We start from the raw sequence: 22,360 nt of genomic DNA on the forward strand, positions 1-22,360 counted from the left end.
TTGGTGGGGTTGGGGGGGGGGGGCGGGCATTACAGTCTGGCTCAGGAACCTGGTTAAAAAGGCAAACCACATTTCCACCGCAGAACCATTGGCTCCAAACGTGCATCTTAATAGCCACTGGTAATTCGTATGCATTCGTGCACACAAGAGCTCAAGAAACACTGCCACTCCCTTTCTCTTCCAAATTCAATTCTACTCTTTATTTCATTCCACCAAAGCTGATTTCATGACCACGAGAGCTTCCTTTGGATTTCCTACCGCGTCTTCAAACCATAACACTACGAAACACACTCATCTCCAGCCGCTCCTTAACTACTTCTCAGAATCACTGGGGGAGATTTAAAGCCTCCTGGAGTCTGATACTGACAGAGATTTTTGTCTCCTGGGCCACGGAAAAGCACTTCTAAGGCGACCACCATTCTGTCAGCCACCAAAGAAGTTTTTTGGCCATTTGAATCTTTTCAGGTTCCATACAAATTTTAGGGGTGTTCTATTTCTGTGAAGAAGGGCATGAGAATCTTCGATTGGAACTGTATCTGTAGGCTACTTTGTGTAGTGTGGACTTGTCAGTAGGATCAAGTCTCCCTGCCTAAGAACGTGAGCTTCCATTCATCTATTTATGTCTTCTATATTGTCCTGAGTTTCTTTCATCCATATTTTATGATTTCCCATATACAGATCTTTTCAGTTTATATACCGTACTCTGCTTAGTTGGGATTGTTTTATTAAGTTCATTTCCAGGGAGTTTCTTGTTAGTATATATAAACAATGTTAATCTTCAATGGCTGAGTTTATAAACTATGGCTTCTCCACATTTATTCGTTCTAATAGGTGTTTGGGTTGTTGTTGTTGTGTGTGTATGTGTGTGTGCTATCTTGGTGTCTTTAAAATAGCCAAGTTTGAGACACCACAGCCCTTGAGTAGAAATAGAAAGCAATTGTAGGGAGTGAAAAGTAAAGCACGAGGCAGTGTGCACCTATCACACGGAACTAAACTCTAAGCACGTATTGGAATCGCTAGATGGACTTTAGAGAGTGCTGGCTGATACCTCAGTCCCTTCTTGGGTTTTGTGATTCATTTGGCCAAGGACACCTGGCCTTAGAGCTTCTAAATCTGTCGATCTCCACCTTTTCCATGCTCAAACATAGCCATAAATTGCATTCTCTTGTATGATGCTTGTTATAATCGTCCCTTAATCAGTGGTTCTCAACTTGTGGGTCATGACCCCTCACGGGTTGCATATCAGATATTTATATTATGATTCATAACAATAGCAAAAGTGCAGTTATAAGGCAACAATAAATGAGTTTATGGTTGGGGGTCACCACAATGTAAAGAACTGTATTAAAGAGTTGCAGCATTAGGAAGACGGGACCACTACCCTTAATACACTTTGAAGATATCCTTTGGATTTCCTTGATATCCAATTGCTCATTAGGGAAGCTGAGACAGAATGATCCTAAGTTCAGGGCCAGTTTCGTCTATATAGAAAGTTTCAAGTCAGCCCGTGCCAAACATGGGGACACCGTCTATAAGCAAAAAAGCAAACACAAACCCACAAGTGATTGCAATCAGAACAGTGTGACCCTGGCACATCCATGCTGGAAATAAGATGGCAGATCCAGAAATAGACCCGGTTATTAATGGACAGTTGGTGTTTGACAAAACTGCCAAGAACACACAATGAAGAAAGGAAAAGCTTTTCAATAAATGGTGTTGAGAAAGCTTGATCTCCACTGGCAAAAGAATGCAACTGAACCTAATCTTGCACCATGTCCAAATGTCAATTCAGAGTAGACAGTAACTAATGTGTTAAAACCTGGAGCTGTGTCACAAGAAAGCCCCAGAGAAAAACTGCACCACATTGGTTTGGAAAGTGGCTGCTCAGGTAGGACTCCATAGGAAAACCCAAGTAAGCAAATAAATAAGTAAATGGGATTGTATCCAACTAAAAACCTCCTGCATACCAAAGAAATCAACCTGAGAGTGAAGAGACACCCCACGTGCTGGGAGAAAAGTCCAAATTTAATAGCTCAATAGCAAAGAAGTAAAATATGGTTAAGCATAGGCCAAAGATTTGGACAGACATTCACTATTGTGGAATATTATTTTATGGTGTGTTACATTTGTTTACGCTGTGGAATATTTGTTTAATAATGCAAAGATATTTTGCATTCTTTTAGGCTGTATTTGTTTAACCCTGTAAAGCTGTGTTACTTTGCTTATCTAAAACACCTGATGGTCTAATAAAGAGCTGAACAGCCGACAGCAAGGCAGGAGAAGGGACAGTCAGGGTTGGCAGGCAGGGAAATTAAGGAGAAGGAGAAAATTGGAAGATCAAGGAGCCAGAAAAGAAGGGGCTAGCCACACAGCCAGACATAGAATAAGGATAGAAAAGGTATACCGAAATAGAAAAAGATAAAATCCCGGAGGCAAAAGGTAGACAGGATAATTTATGTTAAGAAAAACTGGCTAGAAACAAGCCAGGCTAAGGCTGGGTGGGCATTTATACGTAAGAATAAGTCTCTTCTTTGGGAGGTGGGTGGCGGGCACCCCCAAAAGAGCACCACCAGTAGTATACAAAGTTTCTCTTGTCTCTAGACCTTGTCAACATCTGTAACCAGTGGGCTTTGATAGTAATTCTAATGGGAGTGAAGAGATGGCACATTGCTTTTGATTTTCATGTCCCTAATGACTAGCAAAACTGAAAAATTTAAAATATACTTGTCGGCCATTTGAATCTTTGAGAATTGCTGTTGGTTGTCTTTCACTGTTTACTCTCTTGGTCCTTTTGCTGGGCTGAGGATATAGGTCAGTAACAGAGCACTTATCTGCTATGCATGGGGCCTTGGGGTTCAACCCCTAACATTGCAAGCCAACCTAACAAACAAACACACAAACAAAAATCCACCAAGACTTTGTGCCCATAAGTATATGTCAATCATCACTTTCAACTAAAAACAAATAAATGAAAGTCTTTTCATAATATAGGAAAGTCTTGCCCGAGACTTTGCCACCAAATTCAAACCCGTAAGAAACTGACTTTTTCCAATGCTTTGCTCTTTCCAAAATCTCTAGCTACTGTTAAATAGACTCACACATATTGTTTTCTCCTCAAAACTTCTTTTCAAACCTATTTTCACTCTTTTTCCAAATTCATGCTCTAAATATTGGTCACAAACACAAGTGCTAGCTGGGCCGGAAGGTTTTCCATTTTCCTTTGCGTTCTCTCTCTCTCTCTCTCTCTCTCTCTCTCTCTCTCTCTCTCTCTCTCTCTCTCTCTCTCTCTCTCTCTCCTTGGCTTCCCTGAAGGAATGAAGGTGGCAGGAGGGTCTTTTTAAGCCTGAGAATGAAGCACTCTCTGTATGCTGACCTCACAAGACATTTCCCACAATTCTCAGCAAATCAGAGGGCACTTACAAAAGTTCCTTAAGCCTCATGAAGACTAATGCTCTATTATGTTCTGTTAACCTGAGGCAGAAATTAGAGTTCAATTTGCAAGAAGCTTGGGCAGATTTATGTCCACCTTTGAGATGAATAACATCCATGATATTTCAGAAGTTGATTCTCTGTCGAGTCTGTCCATCACAAAGCATATGAAATTACCCCCTGACAGACTCAACACCGTTAAAATGCCGTCGGCACTGTGGGGCCCTTTCATTACGTCCCAGGTACAGCTTATGGTCCTGGAATTAAATGCTAAATTCACTGCACAGTGACTCCCAGGCTGTACTTTGAATTTGTCTGCTCCTGTGAGTGGGTTAAACTTCTCCTGGTTTTTGTGTGTTTTGACCTACTTTCTTTTTTATGTATTGTCCTTATGAGTATTATTTATTATTTTTATAAAGTTGTGTGGAGGTGGACAGGCCAGGAGTCACACGTGGAGGTCAGAGGACAACTTTTTGGAGTCATTTCTCTTCTTCCACCTTCGCGTGGGTTCCGGGGAGTGAACTCAGGTGACCAGGCTAGCTCAGAATGGACCTTTATCCACAAAGCCAACCCACCAGCCTCTGCTCTACATTCTTACAGGAACCAATGGGCCAACTCCAGAAGAATCAAAGAAGAAAAAATTTCAGAGCTCTCATGTGGCTCAGTATCATATAGGACACTATTCCTATTATTTAATGCCCAACATGGAAAGATGTACGTCCTCTCTGCATTTAAAATCAAATCCCAGGGACACTCATCTGATGGAAACAAGAAAGGGTCAAAATTACTCACCCCTCATATGTATTCTTGTCAGGTCTCGTGGATCTATCAGAAGAGGGTAAAATGGAAGCCATACTCTACGGTGCACAGATATCAGGAAAAAGCAATATGAGGGCCTGCTGTTAAACTGCAGATCTAATCACAGCGACGCAGCTCCAAGTTAGACCACCACCTTCCCTGCAAACTTAGGTTTCCTCTAAAGTTTCCTTCTAAATTCTTCCCTTAGCGTTTCAGACTTCTCTGTCAGTTTCGAAACACCATCCCTAGAGGGCCTTTTATATGACACCCCAGCTCTCAGAGCATCATTCCCCGAGAAGATAGGTTCCTCTGGAAGGTGTGGCATCCTTCTCTTTCACCAGGTTGGTTAGTTCGTTAACTTTGATCACTGCACCTTTCCCCGGCTTCTGACCTCGGCCCCAGCATAGGCCTGGCGTGACACACCAACTTATTTGCTTTTAAACACCTGTAGATGAGTGCAAGCCAGCTTTCGGCTTCCATGCCAGCCTCATCAAAACTGTGTCCAGTAAGCGTGAGGACTGTCAGTTCTCAAATATTTCGTCTTCCCATCATTTCCCACTACTTGCCAATTTGCTTTGGTTCCATGTAATTATTCGTTAGGAAAACATCCAAAGTCAGGACCTCAGAGAGCCCCTTGGTCGGAACTTTGCCCTCTGAGTTTATACAGAGGTCTGATGATTAAACACAGCTGCTTTCCTGGGGCCTCTTTATTTATCTCTAATGTCCACTAAACCAAATCTCTGGATGTCAATGTAGCCAGAATAAAGAATTATAGCTTAATATTTTCCGAAAAGATAGTTTTAAAGAAGTCTATTAATTGGTAGCCTGCTATGTTTGTGAAAACCTGTAATTCCAGCTCTTAGGAGTCCGTACAGGAGAACTGGCAGGAGCTGGAGGGCAACCTGGTCTAGAGAGTTCCACAATATATTGGACATAAAGCAATCCCTGCTTGATAAAGAAAGAAGGAATGAGAACAATGAAGGAAAGAGGGGAGGGAGGGAAGGAAAAAGGGAGGGAGGAAGAGAAAGAAGGCAGGCAGGCAGGAAGGGAGGGAGGGAGGGAGAGAGGGAGGAAGGAAGGAAGGCAGGCAGGAAGGAAGGAAAGAAGGAAGGGAAGAAGGGATGGAGGGAGGAAGGATGGGGGCAGGCAGGCAGGAAAAAAGAAGAAAAGAAAAAAGGAAGGAAGGAAGGAAGGGAGGGAGGGAGGGAGGGAGGGAGAGAGAGAGAGGGAGGGAGGGAGGGAGGGAGGGAGGGAGGGAGGGAGGGAGGGAGGGAGGGAGGAGAAATAGGGAAGAGAAACTATGAATCCTCTGTTTGCTGGTGCATCTCATTCAGGACTGCAGAAATCTACTTCCTCATGACCCTTTCTTTCACGGTTCCCATGGGAATCTGCTGACGTTCTGTATGGAGCAGAGCTTCAAGAACATTAGTATCATGGGTTTTAAACAAATCAGAACAAAACATTCGCAAGTGCCAAATAGAAGATATGTGGCATTTCCTGGTGCATGTGATTTCTCTTTAAGAATGGACATTAAAGCCAAGAAGCCGATACCCTGGAACTTAACTTGAGGTGTAAGTTACCCTACTTTCTGCTGAAAACCATTTTTTTAAATCCTCAAATCTGTTTTTTTTTTTGTGGGTGGGGTACTTGTAGACACACAACAAAGTTTTCAGAATGGGAAGGCAAACACATATTGGGGAATAACCAAGGTAACCTAAGCCCTGGCATGGCTACTGCCCACCAGGCATTTATAATTTTACCCAAATTATCTAAAAGCCACTATGAAAGTTATCTCAGAAAAGGCATGCTAGCTATGAGACAAAATAACCCTGGACCTGGGTGTTGCCTTGGGACTTGGGACCTTGGCTCCTTCCTGGGGCTTATAATTATTTGTACATCTCAGACCTCTTGGCACTGCCAGCTGGTCTACCAGCTGCTCTTTCCCAACGGTCACTGCAAGCATTGGGACTCCAATCCCCACGGACTGTCACCCTGCCTGGCCTTTCATTTTAGATAAGCCCTATATCTCCATTTATCTGTAGGCAATAGGAAGATAACCAAAGTGCAGCTGGCATTTACCACCATTTCTGACAGGTGACAGTGTTAGCTAATTAGGCATTAGGTCATTCATTACCTCTGTGAGCAAATTAGGCAAATTAACGTGTCTGTCTCCAGCGCAGATCCTGTCAACCAGCGACCCTGGTCACTAATAATGTCAGCTAGAATGAGCTAAAATTTATGTCGTCCATTATAACAACTCTGTCCTGCCCCTGGTCATTGAGACCAGGGATCATCATGTAAGGGAAGTTTAGAATCTTTGAGAAATTGGAAGTCATTCTCTCCTGGTTTTCAATCTTCTGTAGACTAATTCATATTGTAATTCTGGGCTGTTAACCTGAAGGTCTGTCCATCTAACATGAATGTGGGGGGGGGGGGGTGTTTATGGAAAACATGCAAAAGGTCAATTCGAGCTCAGTGTTTGCAAAACCTTACAGCTCCACACAGCATGGCTCAGGAAGGACCTGCATTAGCTCCACCGAAGTCCCACTCTGTGGCATCTGAGCTGCAATCAACACCTCTTCCGGCCTTCCTCCACCGCGCTATCCCTCCACTGGATGGCCTCCAACCTAGACTGCCTTCTCCCAGGCTTAGTTCTGCCTCTGAACCCCTGACATTCAGCCGGCTGACTTGAGGTGTCTCCGCAGTGGCTGCAGCTTCCACTGAGTCCAGGAGACTTCACATGTGGAGTTAAAGTCCAGCCTACCCACCTCCTAAGGCAGTGCCCTGTCACCCTGAAGAGGAGCTTGATTTTCAAACTCTGGTAACACTGTTAGTACTATAAGGATTTTATGTATCAGTATTTGCAACAGAACAGCTTTAGTGGCCTTTCTCTTTCTTTCTTTCTTTCTTTCTTTCTTTCTTTCTTTCTTTCTTTCTTTCTTTCTTTCTTTCTCTCTCTCTCTCTCTCTCTCTCTTTCTTTCTTTCTTCTTTCTTTTTCTTTCTATTTTTTTGAGTTCTAGTATTTTAAAACTCAAACACCAAAGCAAGGTTTCACTATAATAGACTTCAGCAGCCACACCTAATAATGACCATCTTAACCTCTTTAGTAAAGTGCTATGAGTCACTACTGGCAGGCTACTTCTCCTCAAGCTGTCCAGCCTGGTTGTGCAGCTAGATAGCAGCAAATCACCCCATCCTCAAAACAGCATCCCTGACAGGCATGCAGAAGCTTGTATGCGTGCCCTCATAACGGCAATGTGCAGGGTTCCAATCCGGCTTTCCTTCTTCAGGACAGGTGGCTAAGGGCAGGCATGGGGCAGCAATGGGAATGCCCCCTTTTAAACCTCATTCCCCTACTGGCCTATGAATGGGAGAGGAGCTCTAAAAGTGTCTTCGTCCATCCACCCTGGGCCACAAAGTTTGTTTACATTTTCCCCTTTCATTCAGGAGTAATGCCTTTATCTGCAGCATTTCCTGGGCATCTTGAGCACACTATGTGCTCAGTTAATATTACTGAATGCAATATATGAACAGAGAAGACAGGCGCTCCCACCCTCCTCGAGCTGATCATCCTTACGTCAAGGCACACGTGGTAACTATCTGCTGCAGCTCCTTGTGTCAAGCGGTATTGCTTTCTAGAACTTTTGATCTTCCTGACTCCTTCCACGGTTCTCCTGTGCATTGTAGATTCAGTGCAGCCGAATGGTATGGCATTATGTTGCTTTAACAACACCAGAAACCCCATTAGTAGGGCTACACAGTTTTCGTGTCCAAGTATTTGCAACAGAACTGCACTGGTGACCTTTTTTAAAAACCAAATTTCAAAACTTAAATGCCAAAACAAGGTTTCAGTGATTATAACACACTTACAATAGTCACACTTAGTGAAAGGCAGCCTAACTCCTTTAATAATGTTTTTTATCTGTTCTGTATGCAGAAGCTCGAAAGAGCTATTATCTTCTATTACCCTTTAGTCTTCCTTACTATTTCCCACCCTCCCAGGAGTCAGAGCAATGGCTTTCAACTTCCTGCTCACTTTCTTTAAGAGAAATGCTAGTATATCTGACTTCCTTCCTTCCTTCTAACACTACTCCACTATTAATGTCACTTCAGGTGACAACAGGTAAGGGATGTGGGTAGGAAAGAGTTTCCTTTATTTCGTGGCAATGACGAAGAGGTCTCTTTTACCATTCTTTGGTTGTTTCGATAGATGGCAAATCAAAGGCTGTTTGTTGTTCTCATGAGGAGCCTGGGACTACTTGGATGTAGTCTATGGGTTCTGAGAGACAGCTAGGCTGTCTAGCCTTAGTGCAGTGATTCCTAACCTTCCTAATACTGCAACACTTGACCCCCCAACCATAAATTTCTTTGTAGCACTTCATAATTATAATTTTGCTACTGCTATGAATTGTAATATAAATATCTGATAGGTGGGATATCTGATATGTGACCCCTGTAAAAGGGTCACTCAACCTCCCATGGGTTGAGAACCTCTACCTTAGCGGCCCGTGGTACTTTTCCTGAAATTGCTGGCTGTGGTTTGAGCACAGTAGAGAGCTTCCCCTGGCCTTGAAGCCCCTCCAGAGCCAGGGGGAAGGATCAGGCCCCTCCCCCAGGATTCCCAGGCTGAGATATGCCCCCTTGGATGTAAAGCTGTTCTCTCTCCCTTGATTTTCATCCCCTAGAGTAAAGAGTAACTCCTATGCTTCTCCTGTCTGCTCTCTCTCAAACTAGAAGGTGAGAGCCCCCTTGACTTCTTTTTGCCAGCTGCTGTGAGTCTACCCTCTCATATGCTGAATTCCCTCTAGTTTCTAGTTGGTAATCTCCAGTTTCAAGTCCACCAGACCTAGGATTGGATGTGTTGATAGGAGCACAACAATGTTTAAAATTCTTATCTTTTCTCATACTGCCCCCACTAGAGGCTCAAAAGTCCCACTCAAAGAACCCCAATTTGATGTGGGAGAGTCTTCTGTTTGAGTTGATTTCATTGGTTAATAAAGAAACTGCCTGGCTCATTTGATAGGACAGCCCTTAGGTGGGTGGAGTAGACAGAACAGAATGCTGGAAGTTAGTCAGACCACCGTGCCTCTCCTCAGGGAGACAGACACAATGGAGCCAGCCACCAGGTCAGACATGCTGAATCTTTCCCAGTAAGACACCACTCGTGGTGTTACACAGATTATTAAATATGACTTAGTCAAGATGTGAGTAAGAGGCTGAAACTAATGGGCCAGGCAGTGTTTAAATGAATACAGTTTGTGTGTTGTTATTTCAGGTTTTAAGCTAGCTGTGCAAGAGCCAGGCGGCTGGGAGCAGGGCCGCGGGAACGCAGCCCACAGCTCCTCACTACACCAATTCTTTCCTGTAATTCTTGGAGATAGAAAGAATTATGGGCAGGCAGAGGAATTTTGCTGTAGCTTGAGCTGAAAATGTCTTCAACAGGCTTATATACATTTTTAGCAGGATCTGGTAACAGGGAGAGGGGCTTCACTGGAGAGGGGCTTCACTGGAGAGGGGTTCACTAGAGAGGGGTTCACTGGAGGGGGCTTCACTGGAGAGGGGCTTCACTGGAGAGGAGCTTCTCTGGAGAGGGGCTTTGCTGGAGAGGGACTTCACTGGAGAGGGGCTTCACTGGTGGAAGTAAACTTAACTCAGACTCTGGTTTCTGCTGCAATCTCTGGTTTGTAGGGATATAAACAGGCCTCTACTACAAATTACGGATGCTATGCTGTGGGCTGTGCTACTCTACAATGACTTCTAGGAGCATAGACTCAAACTCTCTGAAACTGCAAGCCAAAGTGAATCACTCCTCCTCTCTGGTGCATGTGCACTATTATAGTCACAACCACACAAGGGCATTAATACAGCCATGCACACAGAAAGAAAGAAAAGTTCTCAGTGATGTTCAAATTGGTTGCATCCACTATATTCACTGTCAGGCGATGAATTACACATCTGGTTGTTGATGCACTTTATCTATCAGTCAGCTCCTAAAAACCACACAGAGACTTATTAATTATAAATGCTTGGCCAATAGCTTAGACTTGTTACTAACTAGCTTTTACAACTTAAATTAACCCATATTGCCTACCACATGGCATGTTCATTTCTTGCTTCCTCTGCATCTGGCTGGTGACTCCCCCTTTCTTATTCCCAGTTTGTCTCTCCGGCCTAAACACTTACTGCATAGCTATTGGCCAGTCATCTCTTTATTAAACCAATGAGAGTAATGCATCTTTACAGTATGTCAAGAGATTGATCCACAGCACCTGACAAATAAAAGCATCCTGTGACCATTCTTCAAGGTGCTCATCTCTCTGCTGTTTTGTGACGAGGCAAGGCTGTCTGTATTTGACTTCTGAGCAGAGCCTTGCAGCGTGGAGGTAGGAGAAGTCTTTGCCATGAGAAAGTTACTCTGAGGGTGGTCTTGGTGAGGCTGGCTCATGGTGAGGCTATGGGGAGGATTTCAGAACCCCTCAGTCTTCACACAAAATGTTAGCCTTCTGTTCTCAGGTCAATGTTCTCATGGTCATCTTGGAAAAGTGTTCATAATTCTGTATGTGATTAAGAAATATAAGCCAATGATAGTGCTGCATGGTGGTGGCAAACTCCTTTAATCCCAGCACTTAGAAGGCAGAGCAGACAGATTTCTGAGAGTTCAAGGCCAGCCTGGTCTACAGAGCTAGTTACAAGGCAGTCAGGTCTATGCAGGGAAACCCTGTCTCTTAAAAACAGACAAACCAAAACAATGGTAGGTTTTTCCAAGACCCATAGAATACTGACATTTGGAATCTTTATAAAGTTATAAAGTACAGATTTTCTTTAAGACCCAACTCTTCTTGATTTATAAAATTTCATTTTTCTAGAATTATATTCATATATTATATATATATATATATATATATATATATATATATAAACAGTGGACCTCCCTTAGGACAATGGCTTAAACTAGTAAATAAAGGAACACGTTTCAGAGGCTGGAGAGAAGACTCAGTAATTGAGATCACTGACTGCTCTTACAGAGGATGCAAGTTCAATTCCCAGTGTCCACATGGTAGCTCACAACCATCTATCTATAACTCCAGTTTCAGAAGATCCAATCTCCTTGTCTGACCTCTGTAGGTACAAGACAAACATGGTGCACATATATACATGCACACAGGCAAACAAATACATGAACAAATCTAAAGGAATTTTTAAAAATATATAAGTTTCAGCTGGACGGTAGTGGTGCAGCACGCCTTTAATTCCAGCACTTGGGAGGCAGAGGCGGGTGGATCTCTGTGAGTTTGAGGCCAGCCTGGTCTATAAAATGAGTTCCAGGACAGTCTCCAAAGCTACACAGAGAAACCTGTCTTTAAAACACACACACACACACACACACACACACACACAGACAAGTTTCAAGCATGTGAACATTGCTTTGCAAGAATAGTTTGACTCTTATTAATCATTCCATAGAAATTGGTTCCAGGTTCTTGAAGACTCCACATGTGAAGTGTCATGCCTGTTGCCTGACAGAAGTACCTACTACATCCTAAGTGTATGTTACAATTTAAAAATAAAATATCATCTACAAGTTCAGTTTTAACACTTGGTCCCTAGCTAGTGTTACTCTTTTGAAAGACCACTCAACATTTAGGAGAAATGGCTCACTGGTAGAAGGAAACCACTAGAGGGACATCTTCCTGGGTCCTGATCTGTAAAGAACAACCCCTAGCCCCCTCTCTCTCCCACTACCAAAGACTAAGTTGCTGCTCCATGCCGTTCCTGCCATGAAATGTTGGAACTCTTTGAAACCATGAGCCCACACAAATCTCTGTCCCTTTAGCTATTTTAGTCTGGCATTGTGAGCACAGACCCAAGAGAGACAAATTTAGGAATCGGGGACCAAAGAAGTGGTTTTTATTGTTGTGAGTAAGCTTGACCATGTGACCGTGTGATTCTTAGACCGTTAGAACTAACTTTGCGAATTTGAAGTTTGGAGATGCAAACTAGAGAACCCTTAGAATGCTATGAGCAAAGATTAACAGGCAGTGACTGGAGCTCACAATATCAGAACGCCAGCCAAGAGATGTGTGCAGGGAGGGCCAGCTTCAAGAGACTTCAGATGCAAACGATTCTACTGGGAAGTGGACTAGTGGACATTTGCATTCCATTCTGGAAACTGTTTATCTATATCGTGTCCATGATCTAATATTGTGAGTAAGAACTCAAAAATCAATACTTTGGTGAAGGTGATCTCAAGGCAGCCCAGAGTTCAGTCTATGACCTGGGTATTTGCAGCTGCTTTTAAGTAAACTTACAGTGAAACTTTGAAATAAAATGTGGAGGATAAAAATATTTTTTTAAATGTTCAGGTGCTAGATTAGCATTATCAAAGATAATCCAGGTGATTTGCACTAAAACAGTAGGAAACATATGTTGCAAGGAACCACTTTTTTGTCTCAGCTGCCTGGAACTGAATAATCAAACAGAAACTGTGTTATTTAAATAACTGCTTGGCCCATTAGCTCTAGCTTCTTATTGGATAACTCTTACATTTTAATTTAACCCATTTCTATTAATCTGTGTATCACCACGAGGTCATGGCCCACCAGCAAAGTTTCAGCACATCTGTCTTCCACGGCGGATCCATGGGGTCCCCTGACTCTGCCCTTCTTTCTCCCAGCATTTTGTTTAGTTTTCCCCACCTAGCTCTGTTCCCCTATAGCTCTGCTGTAGACCCAAAGCAGTTCCTTTATTCATTAACCAATCAAAACAACACATAGACAGAAGGACCTCCCAAACCAAACATGAATTAACACATTTAAGGAAGTATCAAGACTATTCTTCAGGTACTGCAGGGCAACATAAAACTGTCGGTCATTTCAAAGATTTTTCCTTTAAAGAGAACACGCCCCAGGGCACCCTTGGCAAAACTTGTGCATGGCCAAGTGTCCCTAGATTCAGCCACCTAGGCACTCAATGACCCACTATAGCCATGGTTCAAAGAGATTCTGCTGGTGTTCCAGCTAACAGTGACTTGGTGTGGGCCACATGGGATGGGTTTCCTTTTAGACATTCAGTATTGAGAACTGCTTGGTCATGGAGGCTTGCACCTAGATCTTTAATGGAAGTCTAATTCAGACAAAGCCCACAGGCTGGATTCCCAGCAGGTAGAGCCCAGGAGAGTGCTGCTGCATTGAGATGTGAGGGTGAAGCCCCGTTGCCCTGGAGACACCAGGAAGTTGGAGGTGCCAGGAGGGTAGAACATCTGCTATGGAGCACTCTGGAAACTGAGTGGAGCCGGGCGTGTGGACTGCAAGTGGCTAGGCTACAGGGCCATTTAAGGCTACTGGAGTTCACAGCACATCATTACCTCCCAGGATGATAGTCAGGAAAGCTCCAGGATGTAATGATCCCCTTTTAGGTTTTGGTCTTGTGTTGGTCCAACCTTTCCTTGCTGTTCTCCTGTTCCTTTATTTTAGAACAGGAATGATTACTTGACATCATGGCATATTGGAAAAATACATTTTACCTCTTTTTATTTTACAAAAGCTCACAGATAACAGAGTTTGCCTTGAGACTCAGAAGAGAATTTAAATTGGACATTTAAATAGTGTTGAGACTGTTAAAGTTGTGGGGACTCTTAAAGCTGCGTTTAAGTGCTTTTTAAAATTATTATTATTATTAAATTTATTCATTTATTTTACAATGCGGCTGCAGTTTCCCTCCCTCCTCTCCTTCCACTCCATCACCCCAACCTCCTCCTTTCCCTCCCCCCATACACCCCTCCTCTGTCTCCATTCAGAAAGGGGCAGGCCGTCCATGGGTGTCAACAAAGCATGGCAAATCAAGTTGAGGTAGGACAAAACTCCTCCCGCTCTACTAAGTACTGGACAAAGCAATCCAGTATGAGGAATAGGTTCCCGGAAACCAGACGAGGCATTAGGGACAGGCCCTGCTTCCATCACTAGGAGTCCCACACACAAGTAGATAGAGCTACATAACTATCACACATGTGTCGAGGGCCTAGATTGGTACTATGTAGGCTCCCTAGCTGTCAATCCAGAGTCTGTGAGTGTCCATGTGCCCAGGTTAGTTGTTTCTGAGGGTTCCCTTGGGACGACCTTGACACTCTCCCCCTCCCCCATCGCGCGCGCCGCTCATACAATCCTTCCTGTCTTCAACAGAATTCCCTGAGCTCTGCTCAGGGCTTAGCTGTGGATCTCTGCATCTGTTTCCATCAGTCCCTGGTTGAAGGCTCTCTGAGGACAGTGGGTAGTTACCATCTGATTACAGGAGATGGCCAGTTCAGGCTTCTTACCCACTATTGCTAGGACTCTTAGCTGGGGTCACCCTTTATATTACAGGATCACTATGAATGAGTCTTTGAAGACTAGAAAGGGGATATTTTGCTTTAAATCTAAAATCTTCTTTGCAGGCTCATGTTTTAAATTAATTACCTAATTTTTTAATGCATGAATGCTCTATCTACATGTACTCCGGCATGCTGGAAGAGGATATCAGATCTTATTATAGATGGCTGTGAGTCACAATGTGGTTGCTGGGAATTGAACTCAGGACCTCTGGAAGAGCAGTCAGTGCTCTTAACCATTGAACCATCTCACCACCCTGATGTGGGATGGCATTCTGTGTATGTGTTGCTTTTATCAGTTGATGAATGACGTGTTTCAGACAATGGCTTAGCAGAGAAAAACCAGGTGGGAAATCTGAACAGAGACAGAGAGAGAGAGTAGGCAGAGTCGAGGAGACACCATGTAGCTGCCAAAAGAGACAGATGCTGGGCCCTTACACAGTAATCCACAGCCTCATGCCAATATACAGATTAATAGATGTAAGATTATTATATCTATTAATTTAATTGTAAATATAATTAAATTTAATATATAAGAGTTAGTTAATAAGAAGCCTGAGCTAATAGGCCAAGCAGTGTTGTGATTGATATAGTTTCTATGTGATTAGTCAGGCCTGGACAGCCAGGAATCAAATACACAGACTCCGGCTCTAACACCCCACCTCCCACACGAGCTCACGTTTTAAGTGCTTGGTCTCTAACTGGTCTTGGGGCGGGGGGGAGGGGGGGGTGTATGGAACTTTCAGGTGGGGAGGCCTAGCTGGCAGAAGCAAATCACTGGGGATGGACCTTTAAAGGTAACGTTGCCTGGCCACAGTTCCTGCTTTCTTTTCTGCTTCCCTGACCATCTTGAGCTACCTGGGCCACATGCTCTCACAATCACAGATAGAGCTGATGCCTTTGCTTTTCCTACCGTAATTTATGGAAACTGTGAGCGGAAACAACACTTTCTTTCTGAGGTTGTTTATAGCATATATTACGGCCAGACTGGTGGAAAATACAGTCGATTATGCTTAGAGTCAAGAAGGGAGAGGAGAAGCTCCTTTTTCTCTAAACAACATCCTAATGGACATAGTGTAATTTACAACTGCCCTGGCTCCTTTGGTGGTTTTCCCTACTAGGGATACGAGTACAGAGTGCGGCCAAACGTGAAACACCCTGTGTTCAGGGCTGGAGAGAGAGCTTAGAAGTTAAGAGCACTTGTGTTCGAAGAAAACCCAGATTCAGTTTCCAACACCCACGCAGTCACTCACAACCTTTTGCAATTCCAGTTCCAGAGGATCTGACGCCCCCTGGTGGCCCCTGTGAGCACCGCCCTTGCATTCAGGCAAACGCTCATGCATAGACTATTAAAAATAAGTTTTTTTAAAATTCTTATTCTCTGATGGATCATATTAAAGCAAACACAGTAGCACTGGAAACCAGCAGGCGACTGAAAATGCTGGCCTTCAGAATATGCTGGGGCTTTGCGTTTAGAATTGTTCTCTTCTCACGTTCTGAGAAAGGAAGCATGAGGGACAGGGCATGGAAGATTAAAAGAAAAGTTAATCTTCCTGAAACAAGCAGGGTATTTGAAATCAATAGCAGTAGGGAATCAGATTTTAAAGCTTTTTTACTAAGCTCAAAATAACCACTTTCAAAATTAATAAGCACATTCCATCTAGAATGGAAATCTGAAGGCTGAGGGAGGGTATCTGAGTCAGATTCCCCAGGGCTGGGCTGGGGCCTGGGCTGGGCTGGGGCGTGGGCTGGGGCGTGGGCTGGGGCGTGGGCTGGGCTGGGGCGTGGGCTGGGCTGGGGCGTGGGCTGGGGCGTGGGCTGGGGCCTGGGCTGGGCTGGGGCCTGGGCAGTTACCCCACCACATCTCCTTTAATCCAGGTAAGGACCCTGCAGGATGACTGTTTTCGTTTCTGTAGCTTTCAGAAAGGAGGTTGAAGCTCAGAGTTGTTGAAAGAGGTGATGGACTAATTCACAGAAACCCCGCCCACTTAACCAGTGACAATACAATCTGTCAAGGACAAGAGGCCAAAGACACACTGCAAAGACAGGAATTGATTTACTCAGAGTCTTCAAGGTGACGTGGGATCTGAATTTTGGGTTAATCTTTGTAATATTTTTTTTTTCCTGGAAGTCACAAGAATTTATTCAACTCATTTACAGAAAAAGAAGCCGTGGCTAGGCATGGTGGATTCATGTTCTTCACGCACTGCCGAAGCAAACAGTCCCGTTGAAAGACAGGCCCGGTAGGAAAGCTGACGCCAAAATCAACTTATTGCCAGAAATTGACCTTCGATTTAAAATTCAGGCACCTGGTGTTTTAGCTCGTGTCAGGAGCACACTTTCCTAAGATTTTATGTCAAAAGCCAGGCCTGGTTCAATACACCACCTGCAGCACGGTCTGTTCTCTGCAGGGCGCTGAAAGGTGAGTGGGAGACACACAGCCCGAGGCTGTTTCTGTGACCTCCTCGCCAGCTGGCTGGCTGTCCTCACCTTCCCAGTGACCTGAGCCCGTGTTTGTTTTCAGCAACACACGCAGGAACATCACTGTCCAAGGCAGTCAGCCTTGGACTGGAAAGGAACCCGTGAGCCCATAAGGCTGGTAACTGAACTCAGTAAGGAGAGGGGAAGAATTTTATAAGGACGAAAGTCGGTCGTAACCACAAACATATGATTCAGATTTGCGGGGCTGCCGCCCAGTGCAGCTAACACTGTGGGGTTATGACGTTCAGAAGGTAAGTGGTCGATTTTAATTTGGGTTTGAGAACAGCGTGTTTTATGGAATTCCCTCATCACTACTGAGTGCAACACATTGGTTAAACATTAATTCTTTTCTATGGGGAGAGAGCCCTTCGTTACACAGTTACACAACCGTGGCTGATCTCCCTCCGCCTTAGCTACGTCATGACCTTTCACAGCTGGCTCGTTAGCCCTTCACCTTGGTTTGCATTTTATTTTCTGTTCTACCAGTAACTATTGCTGGTTCTCCTACTGTGTGTTCCCACACTGAAAACGTTCAGCTAAAAAACATTTAAAACACAAAGAAATATATATTTAATATAGTTGCCTGGGTAGTTAGCCCACAAATTATATCTCATTAACATGCTGCCATAGGTGATGAAAGGTTCACTTTTAAAAGGAAAGATTTTATCGCAGCCCTCACTGCATTCCCTACTCAAGATGAACTTTACGCATTTCTTGAAAAGACCCCTGTGCCCTAGGGAGGAAGTGGGTAGACATCCTTATGAAAGGAGATGGAAAATTACTTGTCAGTATTTACTTATGAGTTTATGAGGTGATTGAAGATATATATGTACACATTATATATTAGCTATAACATTTCAGACAACATTACAGATACTTCTATATACTATACATGGTATACGGCATTTATATCATACTACAGACTGAGTACCTTTTATCCCAAAGTCTAGAGAGCAGAAATTTTTCAGAATTTGAACTTCCTTCATATTTTTAAAGTTTTTATATATGAATAATAAGGTATCTTAGGTATAGGACCCAAGGACAAACACAAATTTAACAAGTGTCTCATATACACCTAGTCTGAGCGCACCTTTAGGGAACATTTTTAGTAATTTACGCTTGAAACAAAACATGCTTACGCTGAACCATCTGAGATCAGATATGCAACTCAGCATCTGTGGACGGACATGTCAATGGTCAAAAGGTTATGACTTCGGAACGTTTCAGACTTAGTATGTTTGAGTTAGAGATGCATGTATGTGTGTGCATATGCGAATGTGCATGGGCATGAATGTGTTTACACATGTGTTCTACTATTTGCTCCTTTGTACTGCATTGACGTTTTCCTCCAAACATCCATAATTATACATGAATATATGCACATATGTATGTGTGTGCACATGAGTTTCTCTATTACATATGATCATATTCAATCGATTTGAATTAGATATTTTGACACTACCCTACACAATAATTTACCAAGTTACATTTGGACCAATCATGCATGATTTTCTATTTTCCCATATGCTTGCCACTAAGTCTGGTATTATTAGCCCCATAGCTGTCTTGCCAATGTGGTTGTTGTAAATGACATAGTCTATATTTTCTTGACTATTACTGAAGTTAAACATTCTTATGAATGGCTGGCATATAGTTGAGCTCCTTCTTCTGTTATTTACCTATTCATAGTCTCTGTTTATATTTTGGGTTTTCATCTTTGGCCCACTCATTTGTAATTCTTGATATACTCTGGATACTAATCTTTTGTAGGCTGTAGATTTTTGTTCTTATGTTCAATTGTTTTCTGCCATTATGTTTTAGGAATTTATCCAATGAACAATATAGACATTGATTTTTAAAATATTACATTTATGCTAGGTATGATGGCACACACCTTTAATCCTGACACTCAGGAGGCAGAGGCAAGTGAATCTGTGAGTTTGAGTCCACCTTGGTCTCTATAGCAAGTTCCAGGATAACAAGGGCTAGGCTACATAGTAAGACCCTGTCACATTGAAATGAAAACTCCATCTTTTATCAGCATTGAATACATTCAAAAATAATATGATGCTAGTTGTAGTGGCAAGAGCTGCGATTCTAATACTAGGGAAACAAGGGAAACTGAAGCACAAAAGTCACAAGTTCAAGGTCAGTCTTGGACATCTATCTATCTATCTATCTATCTATCATCTGTCTGTCTAACTGACTGACTGTCTATATACAGAGAGGGAAGTAGGGTAAGTGTGGAAATAGTAAATGCATGAGATATGGAAATGAGACAAGGAAGGGTATTTTAAAAATGGAAAAATAAAGTAAAATAGAAAAACAAGAGAAAGGAGAAGAAAAGTAAAGCAAAATCTTTGGAAGGGAAGAAAAAAGAGAAAGAAAAGGAAATATTTTACAATAGTGAAAAAGTTCAAAAAACAAAATTAGTAAATGCCAGGAGTAAAATAAAAATGTGAATTTTTTAAAACCAATATGATCAGATCAAAATGCTATTAAATTTATAGGAGGCAAAGAGAAAACATGGGAACAAAAAGAAAGAAAAACGAAGGAAAAGAAAACACGTTGCCTAAAACATGTAAGGAAATGTGTAAACGAGTTAAATAAACATATAAAGATGAACAAAAAAATCATAAAAATTGTAAAAATCAATGCAGTAAAAATACAGCTAAATATTTAGGGGAAAACGAAGTATCCGAGAAGTTTCTTTCTTTATCCTCAAGAGTTGGAGGCTGGCAACTATTTCCATGAAGTTGGGGGTCAGCTGAACTTGTGGACCCCATCTTTCCTTTTTGTTGTTGGTGAGTCTGTGTCTGCTACTGCCATCTTCACGGATGCGGCTTTCCCTCTTCGTGTATGGGCCATCTTCTGGCCATGGTCAACTTCGCCATCTGTGGCTGGACAGATTCTCTTATGCTCCCGATAGTGTCCATTCTCCCGGGATGTTGAGGTGTCTAGTCCGTTGGGAATGTGAGAAGCAAGAGCAGCACTAAGACCAGCAATGCCAGAGGCCCTGCCTTCATACTTTCTAGACCTCATGGGTGTTAGCCGCCCTGCTGACGTGATGCCGATGTAGGTATCTCTTCGGAGTCCTCCAGCTTAACAGCAGTGAAGGGCAGATAGACTTGAGAACCGATGTGCCTCTTGGCCTCAGGCTCAGAGCCATCCAACTCCAGTTTATTCTCAGTTTATGAGAGTTATTCCCAAAAACCAAGAGCAGGGATAGCTCTCCTTAGGCACTTCCCAGCCTGATGGACCAGCTCCTGAATAATGACACAGAGACTTTTTGGGCTTTTTGTTGTTGTTGTTGTTGTTGTTGTTTTGAGACAGGGTTTCTTTGTGTAACCACCTGGCTATCCTGGAACTCACTCGGCACAGAGACTTTTTATTAATTATGAAAGCTTGGCCTTAGCTTAGGCTTATTCTTAACTAGCTCTCAAAACTTAAACTAGCCCGTTTATATTAATCTACGTTCTGCCACATGGCTCATTACCTCTCTTCAGTATTGTGCATCTGACTTCCTCTGCATCTATCCAGGTGAATCTCCTCTGCCTCTGATTCTTTCCAGAGTTTCTATTTCTCCCCCAGAAGTCCTGCCTATCGTCTCCTGCCCAGCTATTGGGCATTCGGTGCTTTAGTAAACCAACCAGAAGGTGCCTTAGGCAGGTGAAGAAGGACAAAGACATCTTCATACAGTGTATAAAACGGTTATCTGAACAACTGCACCCTTGAACTTATTGCTATCCACCCCTCCTGGCTGCCTGGTTCGCCTTTCTGGGCCTTCTCTCATACACTGAGACTCTCAGACTATGGATGCTCCCTGATACCCAGTCTCAGAAGTTCTTCGATTTTTACAATAAATTCTCACTTCCTATGGTGCCCAGCAAGGGCTCACCATGGTATCTACTGTGCAAATGTGTTTCTCTCTGCAGTCAACCTGTTTGCCAGGAGTTTTGCTCTACCACCTAAACCCACAACTAGATTTGAGGCCAAAGAGGTCTGTGGCCTTATCCAGAGGGTAGGGCTGCCTGGCTTTCATCTGCCTTCCCTTCTGGAATCAGCTTCTGAATCCCCTTCCCTATCAAAGAACTTCAGGACTGGGACTGTGCTTGGCTTGTTGTTCTATACCCTGTGCCTTTGGTTTTGCTGCTAGCCAGTGTTGCCTAGCTTCCTTTGTGGGTTTTCAAAGATTCCCCTCTATTTTTGTCTTTGGGATAAAGTCTGTATTTTCTCATCCTGTCTCTTTTTTCGGGTCACACAGCAGCAGCCTCGAGCCTACGCTCTCTCTGGAGGTCCTTCTGGCATTTGTAGTAGACGTCAGGAGGTCACTCCAGTCTGCCCTGTTATTGTTATATGGTGTGTATTCCATTTGCCTCTTTGCTACCAGCTGAGATGATCTCCCGGGTCCTTCCTGTTCACTTGTTTGCTAGCTGTGATTAACCATGTCTGTAGCCTGTGATTAGCCATGTCTGTAACCTGTGATTAACCATGTCTGTGCCCAATTGCAGCTGTGTTCTCTGTGTTCCACTCTCCTGTTTATCCGTACTTTATTCCAGTGAATCATGCAATGTCCTACAAAGTCCTCTTATACATGGATGTCCTGCCCTGCCCCTTTTGTTTATGTCACCAATTTTATCAAGAAAAATGGGGGGAAATGAAACAACACCAGGTGTTCATGCCCTTGCACTTTGAATTGGGCAGCGCTCCACCACAGTGGCAAAACACCCCTGGTAAACAGTTTAAAAGACAATATTTATTTTGGCTTTCTGCTTTGGAGGTTTTAATCTACAGTCACATGGTCATGTTGATTTGGACCTGTAGGAGGAAGAAATGGTGGCGATCCCATAGAACAAAACCATTTACCTTAGGGTGGCTGGGAAGGAGGGAGAATGGAGGGGGCTGAGTCCCATGCATTCTTGGAGAGTTGTGGGATAGAGTATTTATTTAACAATGTAAAGATGTGCTGCATTTATTTATGCTGCATTTGTTTAACTATGTAAAGATGTGTTGCTCTTTCACCTTGCCTGACTAAGGCACCTGATTGGTCTAATTGAAAAAAAAAACTAAATGGCCAAGAGCTAGGCAGTAGAGGGATAGGCAGGGCTGGCTGGTGAAGAGAAAGGAGGGGGGACAGCCACTCAGACACAGAGGAAGCAGGAAAGCAAAATGGACCGTACATAGATGAGGTAAGTGAGCCTTGGGGCAGCACAACAATGAATAGAAAAGCGTGGATTTAAGTTTAAAAAAAAAAATTAGCTAGAAAAACAAGCCTAAGGTAAGGCCAA

General features: G+C 43.2%; 1 protein-coding gene across 1 annotated transcript in view; it reads right to left on the minus strand.

Annotated features, from left to right (window-relative positions):
- Positions 1–4,614, minus strand: part of Upp2 (uridine phosphorylase 2) — a 35,849-nt gene extending 31,235 nt beyond the window's left edge. The window contains exon 1 of the mRNA XM_038337760.1: positions 4,222–4,614. Within this exon, the coding sequence (XP_038193688.1) occupies positions 4,222–4,283 (62 nt within the window). The 5' untranslated portion in view covers positions 4,284–4,614. The remainder of the gene's footprint in view (positions 1–4,221) is intronic.
- Positions 4,615–22,360: the final 17,746 nt, after the last annotated feature.

Source organism: Arvicola amphibius, chromosome 7, assembly GCF_903992535.2.
Source record: "Arvicola amphibius chromosome 7, mArvAmp1.2, whole genome shotgun sequence".
NCBI lineage: Eukaryota > Metazoa > Chordata > Mammalia > Rodentia > Cricetidae > Arvicola > Arvicola amphibius.